Source organism: Rhipicephalus microplus, chromosome 2, assembly GCF_043290135.1.
Source record: "Rhipicephalus microplus isolate Deutch F79 chromosome 2, USDA_Rmic, whole genome shotgun sequence".
NCBI classification, from domain to species: domain Eukaryota; kingdom Metazoa; phylum Arthropoda; class Arachnida; order Ixodida; family Ixodidae; genus Rhipicephalus; species Rhipicephalus microplus.
In genome coordinates, this window is record NC_134701.1 from 206228728 (window position 1) to 206249919 (window position 21192).

The window sequence follows — 21192 nt, forward strand, 5'->3', positions numbered from 1 at the left end:
ACGACTTTTAGCTCTCCTGGCCGTTTCGATAATGGTATCTACACCAAACTTGGTATGGCATAACATGACTGTATGAAGAAAATATCTGATTAGTCGTTACATGAACATTATGACATGAATGTCATGATTTACATTTCATGGTGCTGCAGCTAAATTTACATTTCATGGTGGTTTCGTTTACATGGCATGTTGCAAAACTGGTATGGTATGGCATGATTGCATGGCGAACAAAAGGGACAGATACTAACATGAAATTCATGACATGCGTGTCTTGTAACAACATGACTACATGCCACGCTCATGAAGCGCTGGCAGCCGTTTCGCTTGCTTCACTTTTACCAAATTTAATATGACGGGACGCAAACGGATGACATAGGTAAATGACACATCCAAACATTATAATCATGACATGCATGTCATGTAACAACATTACTACATGCCACACTAATGATGGTTTCGCGGCCGTTTCGCTAGCTTCACATATGTCAAATTTGGTATTACGTGACGCCAATGGATGATGAATGTAAGTGACTGGTGCAAACATGATAATTATGAGATGCATGTCATGTGAGAACATGACTACATTACACAGTCAAGGTGCCAATACATTTCGACGTGACGCGGTGCGCGTGCTCACCGGCGTTGCCATGCCAGGCGCCGGTTCTGCCCTATACTCCCAGGTGCGCACCGCTCTGCATTGCTTTGACGCATGCGTATTTCAGTGCGTCCGGCATCCCTCCATCACGAAAAGAGGGAGACGCAGTGTTGTCTGGGTAACGCATCGGAGCTCGCATGTTGCTAACGTATACCGTCGCTGTGCCAAGTGTGCGCGCCTGTCAACGCTACATTGGAATATATTGGGCCCTTCATGACGCCTTCACGGTCGTTTTGCTAGCTGACCAAATTGGGTGTTACGTGACGTCAATGGATGACAAAATATATGACTGGTACAAACATGATAGTCCTGACACACGTGTCATGTAAGAACATGACAACATAACACGCCCATAGCGTGCTCGCAGCCGTTTCGCTAGGTCCACATATACTAAATTTGGTATCACGCGATGTGAATAGATGACGAAGGTAAACGACACATCCAAACATGATAATCATGACGTGGAAGTCATGTACAGCATCATTTATGTCCACCTTGTAACATTGTGCTGATTTCTAAGTATCATATCAACATTTATCAATCGTGCTTCGCATATCATCGATTCCCCCTGTACGTGGCATTGCCAATTTTGTTATTTCTTTTTTTCTCAAAAATAGGATATAGTAAACACACTCACATCACGAGTATATTAAGAGTGCAAGTGCAGGTACAAAGATGAAAAGCTTCTAGTACAGAACGTGCACTTTCTACGTAATTAAACTCAGTGGCAGAGCAGCGTCTTCGCTGTTCACTATCATTCTTTCACCACCTCTTCTGTACTCAACATATCAACATTTCTCAATCGTGATTTGCATGTCGTCGATTCCCCCTGTACGTGGCATCTGCCAATTTTGTTATTTTTTGATTGATTGATATGTGGATTTAATGTCTCAAAACCACCATATAATTATGAGAGACGCCGTAGTAGAGGGCTCCGGAAATTTTAACCACCCGAGGTTCTTTAACGTGCACCCAAATCTGAGCACACGGGCCTACAACATTTCCGCCTCCATCGGAAATGCAGCCGCCGCAGCCGGGATTCGAACCCGCGACCTGCGGGTCAGCAGCCGAGTACTTTAGCCACTAGACCACCATGGCGGGGCAAAATTTTTTTTAATTTCTTTTTTTCTAAAAAATAGGATATAGTAAACACTCTCACATCACTAGGAAAGTGAGAGCGCAAGTGCAGGTACAAAGATGCAAAGTTTCTAGTACAGAACGTGCACTTTCTTCGTAATTAAACTCAGTGTCAGAGCAGCGTTTTCTGTGTTCACTATCATTCTTTCACCACCTTTTCTGTGCTCCCCTTTGCAAAATGCCGAGCCAACTAGCGTAATCCAAAAATTAACAATTCTCAATATTATGCTTTCTGCATATACTGTTAGATCTGCTTATAACAACCCTCCGTATAATGAACCTCCTCATAATGAATTCCTCAATATAATGAAGTTATTCTATTCCTCGTCGTTACTTCATAGAAGTGCATGTATTTGCGACCTCTTTGTAACAAAGTAACAGTGGGAGACGACCCTGATATAACAAATTTTCGCCACGGACAATCTAAGAATTTTTCCCCGGATTTTGTCATTTTGGCACGAGCATACATCTTTCGCAGTTGCCCTACCGCCGACGATGCGCGAACCAGTGGCAGCACTTTTTGTCGCCCCGTGATTCCCACGCAAAAGTGAGTGCTCGTTACTGGGCACGGACGTGCGCGACGCGGACAGGCAGGCCTGCTCCCCATTAGCCGGCGTTGCCGCCGTTCTTGCCGGTGCGGGTGCATGCATGGAAATGCCTTCTCCCTTCAAACCAAAAAAAAAAAAAAGAAAGTATACTGTGGCGTTGGCATTGCTACACCTTTAGCTAGCGTCACATATGTGGAGCCGCGCTGAATATGGAGGACGCTTTACCAAATAGTTTTCCACGGTTCGTATCGATCGCTCTTTGGATTTGATGCGATGTGCGCATGCATAGTTTCACTGCGCGCGCATGGTGTGGCCTTTGACAACGTTCAGATTATTTTTTTTTTTTTTAATGAGGACTACTGTGTCGTCACTACCTAAGGGATGTCTATCCCGGCTGCGGCGGCTGCATTTCCGATGGAGGCGGAAATGTTGTAGGCCCGTGTGCTCAGATTTGGGTGCACGTTAAAGAACCCCAGGTGGTCAAAATTTCCGGAGCCCTCCACTACGGCGTCTCTCATAATCATATGGTGGTTTTGGGACGTTAAACCCCACAAATCAATCAATCAATCAATCAATTACCTAAGGGATGTCAGATTAGGCGCGTATAAAATCTTTCCGAAAGCACAGTGGCAACGACGGCTCTTTAAAGGTCGACTCGTTAGGCATTTGCGTTTGTGCCATGAGTTCGAGGGACTGTAGCTTTCACAATTAGCCGATTAGCTCTGGGAACAACACGACAGTGCATTTAATGCAATGCAATGAATGCGAGAGCAACAAATTCTGTTATACGAAGTGAGGCTGGCAGCCAACTCTTTTGGATCCGATGTCGTGGAACTCCTACAAAATGCTGGTGTAAAGCGAACACGGTCGCTCCAGGGAGAAAAGCTCTTTCCACACAGTCTCTTCACGTTCACTGATGCTGCGCTGATGCTCACCGAGATACGCACGCCAGCAATCGCGACCGTGCCCTTAAAAGTTCTTCGTTGCTACTCTAGCGACCCCCCCATGCCTCCCCGGGTTTCTTCATGCTCGTTCAATACGGGTTGTTTTCTTTATGTTTGAGCATTCGACAGCAGTTTTAACATGCGGGGGGGATGTTAATGTTTGCACCCTTCAGTCTGTCATTAGTATATGACAAAATATCAAGAGGGCGACGAAGGGATGCATGTTTGATTTGAATAACGTTTGTTAAATTTGAAGTGAATTTAGAAAAGAGGAAGACGAAGGAGAGAAAAAAGAGGCACGAGCGACGAAGTGGCCGAGACAGATGGTGGTGCGTGACCCTAGCGGCGATTTGCGTGCTAGCAGCGATGAGCTGGCATTGTCCACGTGGGCTTCGCAAGAGAAGGTTGCATCGCCAGGGAATTCACTGGCAACGGGAGCGGCAGGACAGGGACTTGGCAACATGTTATGCAGGCGTCCCGAGAGAAAGAAGGAGACCTCAACAAGCTTCGAGGGAGGCTACTTGGGATGCAGTCGCCGCACACAACAAGCGCCGATGTTCCTGGCGCAAACCCCTTTTAAAGCAAGCCGCTGAAGACTGTCCCTGGGTGGCCACATCACCTTGCAGCACCGGGTATCGTCAGCGGCTGCTAGGCCCAACCACCGACATCAGGCAACGACGTCTACGGGCGACCACTTCGGAAGCGGCACAAACGGTGACGTTCCTAGAGAAGGCTGAGAACTCCGACAAGGACACGACCAATCCGGACATTAACAAGCAGCGCATGTCAGTTGTGACAAGTAAGATGACGAGAAGCACCATGAAAAGCACTAAGACTGAAGAGATGTCCGTCAATAGTTAGGACAGTCCAGTCTGCAAAGGAATTAGTTTGGAGGTTTACTTTGGCAGTTATTACTCTTGGTTTTGTACATTTGTGGTATATAGAGGGTGTGTCGTGTGTGAGTGTTTATTAAATGTGGTGTGTTGTTAATGGAGTCATGTCTCAGTTCATCGCCTGCAGCAGCAGCCCCGGTAATCCGTGACACAGGCAATAGAGATGGGCTAGCTCATTTGATCTCTGCTTCAGCAGCGCTCGCACTATTTTACCCGCTCGTAAAAGTCACGATGCACTAGGGCATGTTATCAATTTCGACTTGGTACTGAGCATGGCGGCGACAGTAAAAACCTGCATAGAGTGCCCACATAATGCAGTTTCTTACTGCTAAATAAGTGTTCTGGGTTAATTCTGCCTTCAGTTCCCCTCTTATTTAATCTGTAAATTTATTTTTCAAATTTTTATACTGAACCTGCATATAACAAAGTTCTTTTTATAACGACTTCTCTGTTATTTTTGTTTATCCAGTTTTAACTGTAGTAGGAAGCAGAGTTTTTTTCATAATAAATAAAAAAAATCCTTTCATGGAAATCATTTACAATCGTGCAGTGAATCATTTTTGGGTTTCAGCCCCGCCGCGCCGGTCTAGTGGCTAAGGTACTTGGCTGCTGACCCGTAGGTCGCCGGATCGAATCCCGGCTGCGGCGGCTGCATTTCCGATGAAGGCGGAAATGTTGTAGGCCCATGTACTCAGATTTGGGTGCATGTTAAAAAAACCCCAGGTGGTCAAAATTCCCGGAGCCCTCCACTACGGCGTCTCTCATAATCGTATGGTGGTTTTGGGACGTTAAACCTCACATATCAATCTATCAATCATTTCTGTGTTTCGCATACAATTTGAATAAAGAATCTAAGTTGGCTCATTTAAACGTCTATTTATTTAACATGAGAAGACAAATATGGGTGTATTGTTGGCGACGTACATTCAAACCTTGATATAACGAATCTAGATATAATGATATATCAGTTATAACGAAGTAAGTGAATAATAGTCTAGCAATAGATATGGTTTTAATAATAAACCTTTATAACGAATTTTTGGATATAACGAACTTATCTTCATGTAAGATGTAACTTTGTCATAATGTGGTTTGAGTGTATATAAGTCTGTATGTGCTTTGCTGTCCAATGGTGTTGGAGGTTGTGTTTTGTCACTTTTACAGTCCTTTTTGGTTTTTCCGGCTCATACACTGTTTTCATTCGGCACTAACTTTTGTGCCAAAGTTGCCGTGCCTCGCTTCATCAAAGGGGCTTTACATTTACTTTGGCATGGTTACAGTTAGGATGTTGCCAAAACCGAATACGTCCCACTATGTTGTGCACCTTCGTTATCATTTTCTTCCACCATTCTTTCACACAGAGGGTGGAACAGAGAAGTATGAGCAGACAAAAGTCTTTATTTTAATTTTACCACTATTCAGGCAACATCTTAATCTTCTTGACTATCTTTAGTGCACAAAATTTGTAAAGCATTATCACATTGACCAATGTTACTACATAGAAAAACATAATCATGGAACCTGAAGTGTATCTTTATACTCGTGAGGGCATTTTGATCTCCAAGCGGCCAGTGCAGAAGGGAACTAGCAAAGTTTCCACCTCCAGCATGTGGGGGTTCTGGGTTTGAGTGCCAGCGCCACTGAGCCGGCACCCACCTGTCTTTCTAAGGGGCAACAGGTACCTCAGCGTGGTGCCCCTTGCTACTCGGGTACTGATCCCGAGAAAAAACCTCTTCTTTTCGCAACCGCCTAACTATTAGTCTCTCCGACTTCGCCCACAACGCCGTGTCATTCTCCCCGATGAAATGCAAAAATTAGTATCTTTCCTAACCTCGAACCACTCTTTCTCCCATAATAAATGTGCATTTTTATTTAACATGTCAAGCCACTTAATTAGCGAGAGCGATCAAATGTCTGGTAATTCAGATGTGTTTGAAAATCTGAGCACCAATATGTATGTCTTTATGGTCCTGTATCATCATCATCATCATCATCATCATCATCATCATCATCATCAGCCTGACTACGTCCACTGCAGGATAAAGTCCTCTCCCATGTTCCGCCAGTTAACCCTATGGTCCTGTATACCTTCATAATTTCAATCTCGATGGGGGTCCAGGAATTTTAGTAAGAAATTTGGACAGTGTGTACAGTTGAGCCCCTTTATAAGAGACACTGATATAGGAGGCAAATGGGTATAAGAGACAGCAGTGTGCCTGCAGTAAAATACGGGTTGATAGGAAAGTGCATATGAGGTATAAAAGGTTTATACATACGAGGTTTATACGAGGTTTTACATACGAGGTTTATACATCTCGTATAAAAGACGAGAATGGCTGCTTGGAGCATGCTTCTTATAAAGGGGTTTAACTGGTTTGCCCCTAAAAAGGTGTGCAGTTTAATGAGTATAAAAAAATTTTACATGTTTCCACATGATGATGATGTGGGATCACAGTCACTACTGTTAGCTTATTAAGGGTAGATGCTACTCGAAAAGAAGAGTTTCTTTAATCTGCAGCCTAGGGAAATGAAATTTTTGCTGTATACATAAGCTTTTATGCTCATTTCAAATATGTAATCAGTTTATGTTAAGTTTCATAGTTTTTGTTTTGTACCATGGCAATGTGTAAAATATAGTTCTTTTTGGACGCACTGTTCCCACCATCAAATTTGTATGCTTCTGAGTCATTAATGGCTCATATTGCTCCACATGAACCGTAAAATGTAAAAATAATAAGAAAGTATGTATGAGACATTTTATTGATAAACAAAATTGAGATGTGAGAAGTCCCAGAATGCTCAGACCATACTAATTACTTACTTTAGGTTCGTAATAATTACATAGTCCATATCAAACTTCAAAGGAAATGCCTGCACTCCTCAAATAATAAGGAATATGGGGGCAAAATTTAATCACCATATGGCTATCAGAAGTGCCAGAAACATAATGCCAAACTGAAAAAGTTGCCTAAAATTGTATCTTGAGAGAAACACATTTTAAAGGTATAAATGAAAGCTCGTCTGTGCAGCAAAGATATGTTTTTTAAGAAGATTTTTTCGGTCATGAGAGCTTGGGAAGTATTGTTATTTTGAGCATATGGCTTTGGTGAAGTGCTCATGTGAAATACAATGGAAGTAGCCTGGTGACAATTTTCAGGGGACTCTAGACAATGAGTTCTTTTTAGTTTTAGTAGCTACTTTATGCTCTTTAAAAGTAATTTTAACCTGCTTCGAGTTTACTTTGTTCAATACATTGTTCAATTACATTGTTCAATATCTTGTTGTTTAACTAAAAAATTTAAACTTGTGAAAGCAGATAAAAACAAAAGAATATGTACTTTTGGACCTGTCAAAAATGAGTTTTCGGAAAAGAACTCATTTTTTGACTTGCATTTTCTCTTAACAGGGGATTTGCACATTATTTTGTTACAGTAGGCTCTCACGGAACGGAACCTGAAGAGACTAGAAAAAGTGTACTCGGCTTAACAGGAGCTTTATTTACCGATATGAACAGAGGTGCACCATTATGTACGAAATCAATCATATCAGGTGTAGCAGTTACGTTTTGCAGATTTTCGTTTACTGGGAATCTACTGTATTTTTTTTTAAATGCTGCCGGGCTGCTTTGTCCATATCTTTACTCTCTGGAATGTATCGTTTCAGCGGTGCTACCAGTATTATGGTGATGGCCAGTTTCGGCAGCCAGGAGCTGATAGTGACGAGTACTGCAGTTGGTGTGCGGAAGGTGGTATCCTGATTTTGTGCGACCGCTGTGGCCGTGTTTTCTGCAAAGAGTGCATAAGCTGGAACTTCTCCTGCCAAGAGCTGAATCGCATCGAATCACTGGACGAGTGGCAGTGTTTCGTGTGTGATCCAGCTCCACTTGAACCTATGGTGAACTATGCCAGCGTGATCACTGACTACAGTCGACACCTGAAGAAGCAAAGGCCCTCCTCAAGCTCTCGTAGCGAGAAGCCGAAACTTTCCGAAGCTGACATGAGGAAGCTGGTGCTCGATAAGGCGAGAGAAATCAAGCATTCCCTTTCAGAGCTAGCCAAACGACCAGAAGGGTTCCTTGCAGAAGCAAGCAAGGTGCTTCGCGACCATGCCAGTGCTTTGTCTTGCTTAGCTGAAAATGTGGAAACCTGTCAGAGGCAGCAGCTGAGGTCTGTAAAACGTGCCAGCAGAAACAAGCACGGTAAAGACAGTTACCATGAGGCTTCACCGTCAATGGGCTCTCAGCCAGGTGTCATTGTAACAACTGGGGATGAAAGGGTAATTGCAATTGGTGGAGAGCAGCATATCGGCGGACCTGAAGGAGACAACTCGACAGATATGCAAGTTCAAGGGAGGAGTGAGCTATGCTCTCAGGATAAAACCAATGGTCCAGATGTTAATGCCGCTACTCAGATGATAGGTGTGCCAGCAATTAAGAAAGAAATCAACAGTCCGGAAGCTAGCTTCAGGCACGAAGTACCGGACGAATCTGCAATCAAGACAGAAATCAACATTGCAGAATTTAGCTCTCAAACTGAAATGCTGAATGTGTCTGAAATTAAGGTGGAACCAGGCATGGATAGATGTTCTATTCATTCTGTTGCAGGAAATGACGATAGTGACATTTGTGGAAGCCTGAACGGCCCACTAATCAACTCCGATGGGGAATTGTCATCTTTGGCTGCAGATATCAAATGTGAAGATGTTTCCAAGAACCTCACTACGGGTATCCCCATGGAGAGCAGTAGTGAGCACTGCAGCATGACTTTCAAGAATGAAGACAAGGATACTGCTTCTGAAGTAGAAAACATTGAGGAAATTCCACCGAGTGGAAATGCTTCCTCATTTGTGGATGAGCTGAGTGCTTCTTCAAGCGACAGCGATTTTGACCGTGGCAAAAAGTCCTCAGCCTATAACTTTGTTAGGGAAGTCAAATGTGGCAGCAAACTACCTTCTTCGGAAGAGGAAAGTGAGACAAGTGAGAGTTCTGAAACCGTTGAAGAGTGGGAGCAAACGACTCGGTGTGCAACTCGTAGGCGGCCTAACGATAGCAAGAAGAGGCACTCCAGAGTCAGCAGATCTGCCAGAGCAAAACGCCCGAGGAGGTCTAGTTGGTTCGCGAGTGATTCCAGTGGCTCTTCGAGTGACACCAGTGATTTCTCGGGTGAAGACGACGAATGGTGCGATTCATCGCGGAGAAGACCTCAAGCTCGTAAACGCAAGATTCCTACGAAAAAGAAGTGTGCTTATCGAGCTCCACCTCCTTTGTCGGAAGAAGTCCTCAAGAGATATCTGGACGAGGCGTTTGAGAGGTATCAGGATCCAAAGCTCACAATGCGTGTAACTGTGGATGTGGAACGCCTTGAGGTCGATCATTCACAGTATGCTCCAATGAGAACGACATACGAGACAGATGAGTGGAGTGGTGTGGAGGAACTTGAGGATGCTTCCAACACTGCAAAGACACGTAAGTTCAACCTGCCTTTAAAGTGTATTTAAAAAATAATGTCAGTAGCTTTTGTCGCGCTTTTTCTTCCTGTACTGCTTTAGTGCATGTGGATTGAGCTGCTCATCAAAATTTGAGGATCACTTACCGTAATTACTCGAATCTAACGCGCACCTTTTTTCCGGTTAAGCGAGTTCATAAATCGCATGCGCGTTAGAATCGAGTACGAACAAAAAAATTACGGTCAATCTATTGCCATCGGCAAATCCAAATGGCCGCCCCCTACGTGCATCGGCATGGCGCGTCGGCCATTTCTGCCTATGTGTTTCCCATGTGCGGCACTTCGTACATGTGCTGAGGAGTTCGTCATCTAGTAGTGCATTAGCATCGACGGCGTGGAAGGGCCGACTCCAAAAACCCGAGTGCACCACGATGCCGCTTTTAAAAGTAAAGTCATCGCGTGTGCAGAAACGGACGGAAATCGGGCCGCATCGCGGTTGTTCGGAGTTCCCGAAACGTCCGTGCGGGACCGGCAGAAACAAAAGCAGAAGATTGTCGACAGCAAAGCTTCACGCAAAGGCTTCAGTGGACCACAGCAGGGTCGGTTTCCGCAAATTAAAGAGCTGCTCGGCGAGTATGTGCTTGAGCAGCGAGCGGCACAGCGGCCCGTGACGACAGAACTGCTCCAAGTGCGGGCTATGCAATTAGTCTTAGAAAAAGGTCTAATGCGGAGCCAGTTTAAAGCGAGCAGGTGCTGGCTAACTAACTTTATGAAGAGGAAAGGCTTTCCTTTCTGAAGGGGAAAATGCATATGCGAAAACTTTTGCGGAGGAGTACGATGAAAAGCTTCACAGTTTTCAGAGGTTCGTCCTAAACTTGCGGCGCAACAACGGCTACCTGCTTGGGCAAATTGGGAATGCCAATCAGACGCCTCTTTACTTCGACATGCCTGGCACCACAACCGTCGAGAAGAAGGAGGCGAAGCAAGTTCGCGTGCTGACATCGGTCCACGGTAAAACAACAGTGACGGCAATGCTCTGTTACACGTCAGATGGGCACAAGCTTCGCCCGTACCTCATATATAAACGCAAGACGCTCCCGAAAGGAGTCGTTTTTTCGAGTGGTGTGATCGTGCGGGCCAGCGAGAAAAATGGGTGCGCGTTGCAATCGATGTCTTACATTTTTTTTTTTTTTCGTGGTGGAAATCGGGTGCGCGTTACAATCGAGGGCGCGGTAGAATCGAGTAAATACGGTAACCTAGTTCATGTTCCCTACTCATGTAGTATAGAGCGTATTTCTCATATCATCATCTGCATTCAGAAGAGTTCAGTTGCTTAGTGTGCGCTGTTGGGAGCTCTAATTGAATCGATGGGGGCCATTACGTATCATCCTTGCGGCTTTTTAGCATTCTGTGTCATTTTTTACACAAATGTTGTATGGTGAACCACTTTCGACCTGCAGTGTCATTACAGCATGTCTTCATTTTAAATGTCTTCAAAATTTCTGTTTCCTCCTTTTTCTTGCAACTGGGCTATATTTCTAATTTTTAAAAAAATTTCAACATACTGCAGACTCAAAGTGTTATCGTGGAAGTAAAGGTAGAAAATAGAAAAATTGCATAACAACGCAAAATGTACTGGAAAATGGAAGATCACTGTTTAGTTATGTTGCTTTCAAGGCTGCCTTGCGGCATAAGTACACCCTCATAATCTTGAACTCCGATATCCCGAAAGCTTACCTAAATTGAATACCTTTTGTTTCCACATTGCCAGTCTCATGTTCTAGTTTTTTCACTCCTTATTTTGAAGAAAAGCTTTTTTACCAAACTTCATGCAGTTTAGAAGTAAAAAAATGTTCCTGATTGGAGGTTTTCATACTTTGTGAGTGGCTCAACATCACTAAAGACCGAAAGTGCACTTGTGCACTAGCGGGAACTTTTGATGAATAGCTGCAGCAAATTTGGGCACGTGCTACACGGTTGCTCTAGACTTGGAGTGTCCTAGTTAGTTGTGCTGAGTTACACAGTCTTGTGAAGGAAAGACTCTGATGTCGCTACTAACGAAGGATGCTTCTGCACTTTTCATTGTATCTGCCAAGGTCTTGTCGGAGAGAACAATTGGTTCTCGCAGCTTCTGATGCTGTCTACTGCATAAATGAAGAAATTGGCTGGTCCCTTCTCATAAGGTGTTTAATAGCACTCCCAACAAACTTGCCCTTTTTTACGAAAGAGAAAAACGAGAGCAAGAAAAAAATCAATGCCGAGTTTTCTTAGGGAGTTGTTAAAGTGATACGTAAATGTAGAGTTTTACCTTAGGAAAACCTATGGTTGCAGCCGTCTATGGAGCATTGTTTTCAAGTGGCATCTGTGCAGCATCCTTCTCATTTTCGGTGTTCATCAATGTCTTGAATGACCCAACAAAAGGCCCCTTTTGGGATCATTGAAGCATATGTTTGGCATTAATCTTTTGTGAAATTTTTCCCGACGTGTACAAACTCCATGCAGACCTTTCATGCTCTTCTATAGATGGCAATTATATCACAATCACGAATTTTTTTTCATAGGCCTCATACAGAGCGATCTCCTTTTATATATTCTTTTGCCAATGGAGCAGTATATTTTTATAGATGAAATATATTCATATTCTGCAAGCGTGGCTCTGTAGCACACTCAGTAAGACACATGGCTTCTTAGTGTAAGTACGTAGATTCAAAATCAAAAGCTCATCACTGCCAATAAAAATTTATTGTGTTTTCTACCTTTATTTTTTTAAAGAAATTCGTCTTACGTGGCATAGGGACAAACGTGCAGTTTTCTCATGAAATTGACATAGAAATACTTGAAAGAAGAAAAATTTTATTAATAGTTTCAGTGAAGTTAATTTGGGACGGGCTTCAGCTCCAGCCTAGGCATCGGCCACGAGCCCTTAGGCTCGGGCGGCTCTTGGCTAGCAGGATGGCCCACAATTGTTCTAATATGGAGCTGAAAAGAGCCTCCTCCCAGTGGGCCCTGCAGTTTGAGACTGCCTTTTCATGGTTTTGTATGTTTTGTCATGTAAACTTGAGCATTCCCATAGTGCATGGGCAAGTGTTAGTAGTAGTAGGGCAGTAGTTAACATAATAATATGTGGGGTTGAATGTCCCAGAACCGCCATATGGTTATGAGAGACGCCGTAGTGGAGGGCTCTGGAAATTTCGGCTACCTGGGGTTCTTTAACGTGCACCCAAATCTGAGCACACGGTTCTACAGCATTTTTGCCTCCATCGAAAATGCAGCCGCCGCAGCCGGGATTCGATTCCGCGACCTATGGGTCAGCAGCCGAGTACCTTAGCCACTAGACCACCGCGATGAGGTGGTAGGGCAGTAGTTAGTAGTGTCAGTTTCTTTGGCTTCCGCAAACTCCTTTGATGCTGAGCATCTGCTCTTTGTCAATTATTACATCAATCTTACATAGTAGTCTCAAAGGTGAACATACTCAGCATACTTGGCTGGGCTAGAATTTATACAAATAAAATAAGCTCTCCAGCCACTTATAGTCCGAAGTTTCTAAAGTTAAAATTTAAAAATTAAAAACTGACCCAGTGTTTCAATACCGATTCGGTCCCTTCTTCAGGGGTACTGTTTGACCAGCTCTGAAGCTAGCAAATTTTGCTGGTGTTCCCCTCTCAATCTTCCTTCTTCCTGCCATCAAGCACATTGTCTTGGCGCAGTACCTGTAACACTGTTGCCCATATGCTAAGCTCGATGATGTGTGTTTTATTTGTGGTCATGGCGGCCACATTTTGACAGGGGTAAAATGCAAAAAAAACAAAAAAAAAAAAAACACCCGTTAACTTAGATTTACGTGCACGTTATAGAACCCCAGCTACTCATAATTTTGGGAGCCCCCCCCCCCCCCCCTCCTTACTGCATTGTCTTCGTAATCATATTGTGGTTTTGGGATGAGTAACCTCGAGAAATATTATTATTATTATTATTATTATTATTATTATTATTATTATTATTATTGTTGCCTGCAGGCATCAAAATGTTTAGTGCCAAGATACACAACTGATAGGGAACGTTACAGGTTTCATTCTGTAAAGGCTTCATGTGATCATTCAAAGGGCTTACATTTTCGTTGTTTCGTTTATAGACTCTTGACCTAATCTTATTTGTTTTCTATGCCCTCAAGTTGACAGAGTTTCAGAAGTAAAGTCGTGTTAGGGCACCAAAGAAATTTTGGTTTTTCTTATTGTTCACCAGTGTTCTTTACTGTCTTCATGATATTACTCACCGACAAATATATTGTGTGCAGGGTCGTATGATTCAAGTAATGATGGTGATGATAAAGAAGTTGAGGTATCGCCAACAAAGGTAATTTCCTGCTTTATTGTCTGTGTAACACTTTCTTTAAATTGGTCAGTTTCAACAATATGGGATGGGTGTATGTTGCAAAGGAATACTGCTAAGTGGAAAAAAAAAAAGGGCAATCGAGTTGTGTTTGAATTTATGTTGTACGTTTCAAAAATAATAAATACCTCCATTTTTTCATTAGTAGCACATAGGTAATTTTAATATTGACTAAACACTCCCATATTATATTACTATCAACATGATATTACTATCAAAGAATGAAATGTGACATTCGCTTCAGTAGCACCCTTGACACTTGTCTTGGCAATGTATTATTCCTTTTATGGTGGGAAACAATCCACTACGAACCCCTGTTTCTAACTTGGAAATAAAATCGAACCTCTTTTATAAAAGACACTGATACAAAAGTCAAATGGGTACAAGAGACACCAGGGTGCGTACAGTACAATACGGATTTGTAATAAAATGCTAGCGAGTTACCCTGCTTATAAGAGATCTGATATAACAGACAAGAATTACCGCCTATAGTCTGCCTCTCATAAAAAGGTTTAACTGTAGTGCTACATCGTGAAAGACCACATGTCTAATTTCTCACTCTCAATGATGCTTTCATCTGCTGTGATGTCACGTGCATCATTTGTGGATAATACTCGGACGCACATTGTCTCTGGCACCAATCATGTCTGCACAGTTTGCAGCAATATAACTCAAAAGTACTTTTTGCTGAGGACTTTGTCATCTAAAATATCGTGTGTCTGCATGACTTTGTTTCTTTTGCTATGGAGAATGAAGCAACACGTCTTAGGACACTAATGGCTTTTTTATGTACATGGAAGCTCAACTAAGCACTGCCATGAAAGTAGTAATAAGGTTCAGGTGACATTTACAAGTAACATAGAGTGGTTCTACTATAGGACAATAGTTACTATCGTGAACTTGTTTACAGCGCAACACTAGAAACACAAGACAGGGAAGGAGCAAAAAATAAAAGACAGAACAAGTTCACGATGGATCCCAACCATCTGGCCCAACTTACCGTCTTACTGCAATAGTTGCTATGCTTGAGGGGCCCCTCACATCTTAATCAATGATCTTTCCATCACCGGAAGGGTTGTACTTCGGTGTTACCTTTCATTAGGATAAATGACAGTCTAATACTTACAATTGCTCACAAGCGCAGTCACTGTAACAAGCAGCACAATAAAGTAATGCCAAGTGGATTGCTGTAGTGCCCAAGAAGCATGGCTTGTTCATAAAATATTAAAAAGGTTTTTTTACATATACCTTTTGACTACATCCTTATTGGCTACTGTCCTGCTTTTCTTCTTTGTTAGTACTATAAATTCACGTCTTGATGAGACAATATTTCATTCAGTTTTATCAAGTTTTATGTTCTTTAGAAATATTTTTCAGAAATTGATACACGTTTCAGCTGGTAACATTTACACGAGACAACTGTTTCACTAGTGTTTTATTAGTGCACTGCGATACCCACACATTTTTCAGAGTCATGCCTACACTGATAAATATTTAGGACCAGCAGAAGCAAACTAGTCTCACGGAACAAACTGCTTGAACACTCTGCTCACAAAGCACGAGTATATTATTTCATGTTTTTTTGCATATACTTGTATAGCAAGGTCAACCAAAGGCTGCCATAGTACAGTGGTCTTCATATGAAACTGTATTCTTGTTTGCTTAAACAGAGCCAGGATGCTGATGGCAAAGGGCGCAGAAACATTCGCCGACTCATCTCAGACGAAGAGCTTGCTCAGCAGACCAAGGCAGCTGCTCAGGCCGAAGAAGAAAGAAAACGGCGCATCGCCGAAAGGCGAAAGCTGGTACAGTGCAGTAGCTAGTATTTAACTAGTTTCTGTTTCGCTTGACATCGTGCCGGTCTTTGACTGACTATCAATACCTTCTTTCGTTTGCCGCAGTACTACGAAGTTCTGGGAACCGAAGTTGGAGAGACTCATGAGATGACGACGGAACTGGTGCTTGAAATGGACCTGCAGACAAAGGAACCCCTTGTGCGTGTTGATGAAAAGCTTGTCAAGTTCATGAAGCCTCATCAAGTGAAAGGTGATGTATCTTGCATACTTCTACATATCAAAAATATTTTTTTACGAAGCTGATTGATTTCTTTCCTTCAACTTCCAGTAGCAAGAACGGAGTTCTGGAGAGAGAGATGGCCCAAAAAGCGCATCGTAATAAGAATAAAAGTTGTCAGTGTAATGAGACGAAGTTAAGATGCGAAATTTTGTCGCATGGTTGGGACATTGATAAAGGCAGCAGTTGTTGTGTTCAAGACTTGGATTTTCATATGGGCAAACAACGTGCAAGCCATTCACATTGTAAACCAACAGCAGCATCAATAGCCTTTGGCCATGGAGTATAATCTGTTCATTGGCAGAGCGCGTCATCCTTTATAAAACAGTCACCGAACCGTCCAGTGCTATCTCAGGTGCACGCATGAACTCTCGAATAAACTTGCCTGTTCGCGCTGTGCGTGTAATCTTAACCAAACGATCTCAGAAAATCACAGAGATTCCCAAACATTGTGGCGTGGTCTGCGGCGTTTTTGTGGCTGAAACCCGAGTACAACAAAATAAAGTTCATAAACGCACATGGCAGTACTGAGCATGTTGCAGATATACATGCTGTATCATTGATGTTGTTGTTGCAAATAATGTATCATATGAGAAGTTTGTTAATACTGTCCAGTTACTCCATTAAGCAAAAGAAATAAAATGCCAAAGTATTTTTAAGCATTGGCAAATGCTACTGTTAGAATTGTAGCATCAGTGGTGTACATAGGAGTGTAAATTTGAAAAACACAGGTCAGAGGACGAAAGTAGGAGGGAGCAGAAAGTTCGGGCGCTACACTTTAGCTCTGCTATGTACCCCGTTCACTATGTACCCCATTGACGATAACCAACTCGCCCAACAACAAGTCTTACTTAGCATTATAACATGCTAAGAGTTTGCTTCTCGTTAATGCAAGCTGCCTGAGGAAAACAAGGTAGCTTTGTAGTGAATGACTAGAAACTTAGTCATCATTCTCGAACTTTAGTTGTATGTGCAAAACAAAAAAAAAACAAAAAAAAGGCACAGTAAGCAAGAGCTTAATATTCAGCAGGAAAACTTCATGTTTTAATTATTTAGTTGATAGTTCAGTGGAGCACCGTCTGGTCAGGTAGAGGCATTGATGAAAAACAGGTTGCTGACCAATGTCAAAACAAAACACGAATGACGTTTCTGGATTTGTACGGATCCCTTTTTCTCAATCTAGTGAACAAGGGATCCAGAGGTGAACAAATGTGAACAAGGGATCGGTACGGGTTCCAAAAGGTCGTTCTTGTTTTGTTTTGACATTGGTCAGTAACCTGTTTTTCACCAATGTTCCAATGTTTTCACATTTTCAAAAGAAAGCATAAAAGAACGTACGTTTTCATTTGTGCTGGTTTATAGAGTGTTGTCGGATTGCAATCATGGTCTTCTAAATCACAGTGATTAATAGCATCATAATAAATTGAAGTTAAGTATAAAAGTTAATGTTTTTGAATATATTACATTAGGGATTGCTGGTTCATGCCTATTCTTGATTGCTGTATTGTCTGTACATTTGCCATGTCTTGTGCAACGTCCTTCTGACACAGGTCATGGTTCTAGCAAGTGGCACATTTAATTCTCAGGCATTGGAACAGCTTGCTCAATGCAGGCATTAAAATGCAGGTGTCAAGTTCCTCTATGACTGTGTCATTGAGTCATTGGAGATGCTGAAAAAGGACCCAGAAAAAGGATCTGGCTGCATTTTGGCTCACTGCATGGGACTGGGAAAATCATTCCAGGTGCCGTGGTTGTCTTTGTTGGAACTCATCATAAGACATTGTACTGGCATGCTATGTTGTTGTTTTTATGCTTACAGTCAGTCTACTTTGTAATGAAGTTGCATGCCGTGGATTGTGCCTTTGTCATAATTGATATTTATTTTGCATGCACGCATTCCTTACCTGCATTCCTTACCTGCTGATAATGGTGATGGAAAAACTGTTTGTTTTAATTTGGTACCTCCGTGCTTGTTTTGTTGTTAGGTGTTACTATATTTGAGCATTTAGCGTATGTTATATTTCGGTCCATTGCATTCACATGAATGTACTGGGGGAGAAAAAAGAGCTTGTTTGATGGAGCAACTACAGGAGGAGGCTGACAGTTATGGAACTTAATAATACGTGTAATTGCAGTTTGGTATAATATTCTTGCTTTTTTTTCATGATTGAGAGAAAGGAGGAGGCCAAAACATAAGTGTACTGCCCTGTTATCAGTAAAATTATTAATCTCTTCCAAGCTTCTTTCAAAACTGCTTGACTTTTTTTGGGAGCTTCTGTGCCAACTTCTTAAGGCAAATCTTTGACCAGAATGTGGATAGATAAATCAGTCCGTAAAAAGATCTATGAATGAAAAGCGTGTATGTGTAAAATGGGAAAGGCAGGGAGGTTTAACCTTTGCCGTTTGGAAAATGAAGAGAATTTTATGACCAACAACGAAGGATTTCAAGCAGACGGTTCTTTATACCTGAAGGGGATCGGTTCCATGTTTTTAGCATTTTTCATTATATTTACCTTGTTTTTCAGGTGATATCTTTCTTGCACACAATGATGACCCACAAAGAGGCTGGTCCATTGCTTAGCACTGCCCTTGTTATATGTCCCTACAACACTGTCTACAATTGGGCTAATGAATTTGATGTGTGGCTACATAGAAATGGACTGGACATGAAGGTGTGTGTGTGGTTCTGCTTTTTATCAGAATGAATAGGCTTGCATAGCATATGCGTAGTAGACACCACAAAGTAGCCCATGATGCATGTCCCTTTTACATTTATTGTGGCTTGGTTACTTTGCCGAATCTTTGGCTCGCTCGAAGCATTCTTCAAAAGAGCATTCTCCCTGTGTGCTCTAATTTTGCTAAAAACAGGTAGTTGTAAGGAAGGAAATAAAATAGACCATTAAAAATCCTCTTGCTTTATTAACTTTAGTTCCATATTTACTGTGGGGGCATCTATTAATGCTGGGTAGTAAATGGCACCCTGTGTGTGCAGTGTGTACAGAACAAGTGTACGTTTGTGCTGTGGGTATGAGTAGCTGTCGGAGTTTTAAGCTTAGTAAATGTGACGTTACATACAAGTTGCAAAGTAAAATGTATTAGAGTATGTGTGATGTCGTGATCTTTAATGAAAAGCAAAAGCTGTGCCATTAATTTGGAATTTTGTTCTAAATTGCATCTATTCAGTACTAGATTGGCCTCGCACAGAACTTACCTTTGAATAATCCAGTGTTGGTCGATATTAGTGCTGCCCCATTCTAGTAGATCGTACTCTGCCTAGTCTGTCATCAGTTTTCGAATATCTAGAGGGGCGGAGCTCAGACTGTAATTGCTTTTTTCTATCCACAGGTGTATGAAGTGTCTTCCATGAAAGTAAATTTGCAGAGAGTGGAGGTGCTGGAGAGGTGGCACCGTGAAGGTGGTGTGGCCATCATTGGCTACAGCTTGTTCTGTCAGCTCATTAAAGGGAGCGGCAAACGAAAGAAAACGGCACTGCTCAGTCGATACAGAAAGATCCTCCTGAACCCAGGTAAGCGCCAGCATTGTTGAGAGGGGTCATGCTTGACTAGTGGTCAACTCGGTAAAATCTGTACCAGCAGTCACTCAACAGACAAGTTACAACTCGGAGCACGTGAATGATTGCACCACAATGTTGACCAAAATGAATGGCAGCGAGAAAATGTTTACACTTACTATGCCTGTAAATTTTTCATATTGATTACATGTTTTCTTGTAGCAAATACACTCAGACATTTTAGCACAGTGGTGCCTGACATCACTGTACCATGTTCATTATATATGATACAGTTGAACATCGACAAAAAATGAATAAAATAAATAAAATAATTAAATAAAAATAAATAAATAAAAGCATGTTTGATTAATTAGATGGAAAGATACAAAAAAGACAGAAAGAATGTCAAACCTGAAAGGTGTTTACCAAATTTACTATGTGATGTGGCACCTACTATGGTCAGTTCTAGTTTTTTTCAAATTTCTTGTCATTTGGGATTACTAGAATACCAGGTTACCAGAAGCGTAATTGTTAATTACAGGTATTGTAACAGCTCCAGGTGTTCCAAAGCCCAACTAGGCAAACATATAAATGCAGCAATAAAGAGTTTGCTACTTCACATCGGGCGTAAATTTTTGACAATCAAGAACATGTTCTCCGCACAAAAACTCACTAAACAGAAAAAGATGTGTCTCTAATTGTGCTTAGGTGTTGCTATCAACATCCAGTCACCTGGCATCATACGGAAGGATTCCGTCATATATGTCAGTACTGCACATGCGAAAGCTCTTTAGTTATCGTTCGCAATGACCATATGGTGAATAAAATGCTGGAAGAGTCACAAGAGCAAAGCTGAACGTCGTCAGGGACCATACCACGCACGCACGGTGTTGAAAACAAAGTGCGAACGACACGGATACCGTGGAAAACTGTTCGGTAATGCGCCCTTCATTCCAGCATGGCCCCACATGTGACCCTAACTGTAAGCTTGGCACTGCCAATGTGCCAATGTAAAAAGGGCACATTTGCACATGTGTCCGTGACGGCAAGAACAACAGCAACGTTAGCTCGTGGGGTACAGACCCGCCGGCCCGCCTCGTGCACACCCACTCACAATAAGGAGCGCTCGCTCTCGCCTGCCGTCGCCAGGTTCACGAGAGCGCCGTTGTCGTTTCGCTCTTCGTCGGCGAAAGAAGCAGCCAAAATGACAAAATCTGGGGTGAAATTCCTAGATTGTCAGAGGCGAAAATTGGTTATATCAAGGTTGTCTCCTGCTGTTAGTTTGCAACATAAAGATTGAAGATACATATACTTCTATGGAGTAACGGTGGGGAATAGAAAATCTTGGTCATATCGATGAGTTCGTTATATGAAGGTCCGTTATAAGCAGGTTTAACTGTTTAACATTTGTACATATATCTGGCATCATTTCGTAACATTTTGCACAATAAAAAAATTACACCACAGTCACCTTCCCACCGCATGCGAAGCATACTCTTATGAGATAGCAAGGTGAAAGTGTTTATTTTGGCTAGGTTGATGAAGTGCTACGTGGGGTGGTGTTTCATAGTTGTCTTGTCAAGAATGAGGCAATGCAG

General features: G+C 42.3%; 1 protein-coding gene across 10 annotated transcripts in view; it reads left to right on the plus strand.

Annotated features, from left to right (window-relative positions):
* The window catches only part of LOC119170468 (uncharacterized), a 148202-nt gene that overhangs the window by 12744 nt on the left and 114266 nt on the right, over positions 1-21192 (plus strand). For all 10 annotated transcript variants that reach the window (XM_075887292.1, XM_075887289.1, XM_075887286.1 and 7 more), the window contains 7 exons: positions 7841-9641; positions 13916-13974; positions 15681-15815; positions 15912-16056; positions 17710-17825; positions 18609-18755; positions 19429-19609. In XM_075887292.1, coding sequence (XP_075743407.1) covers positions 7841-9641; positions 13916-13974; positions 15681-15815; positions 15912-16056; positions 17710-17825; positions 18609-18755; positions 19429-19609 — 2584 coding nt within the window. The remainder of the gene's footprint in view (positions 1-7840; positions 9642-13915; positions 13975-15680; positions 15816-15911; positions 16057-17709; positions 17826-18608; positions 18756-19428; positions 19610-21192) is intronic.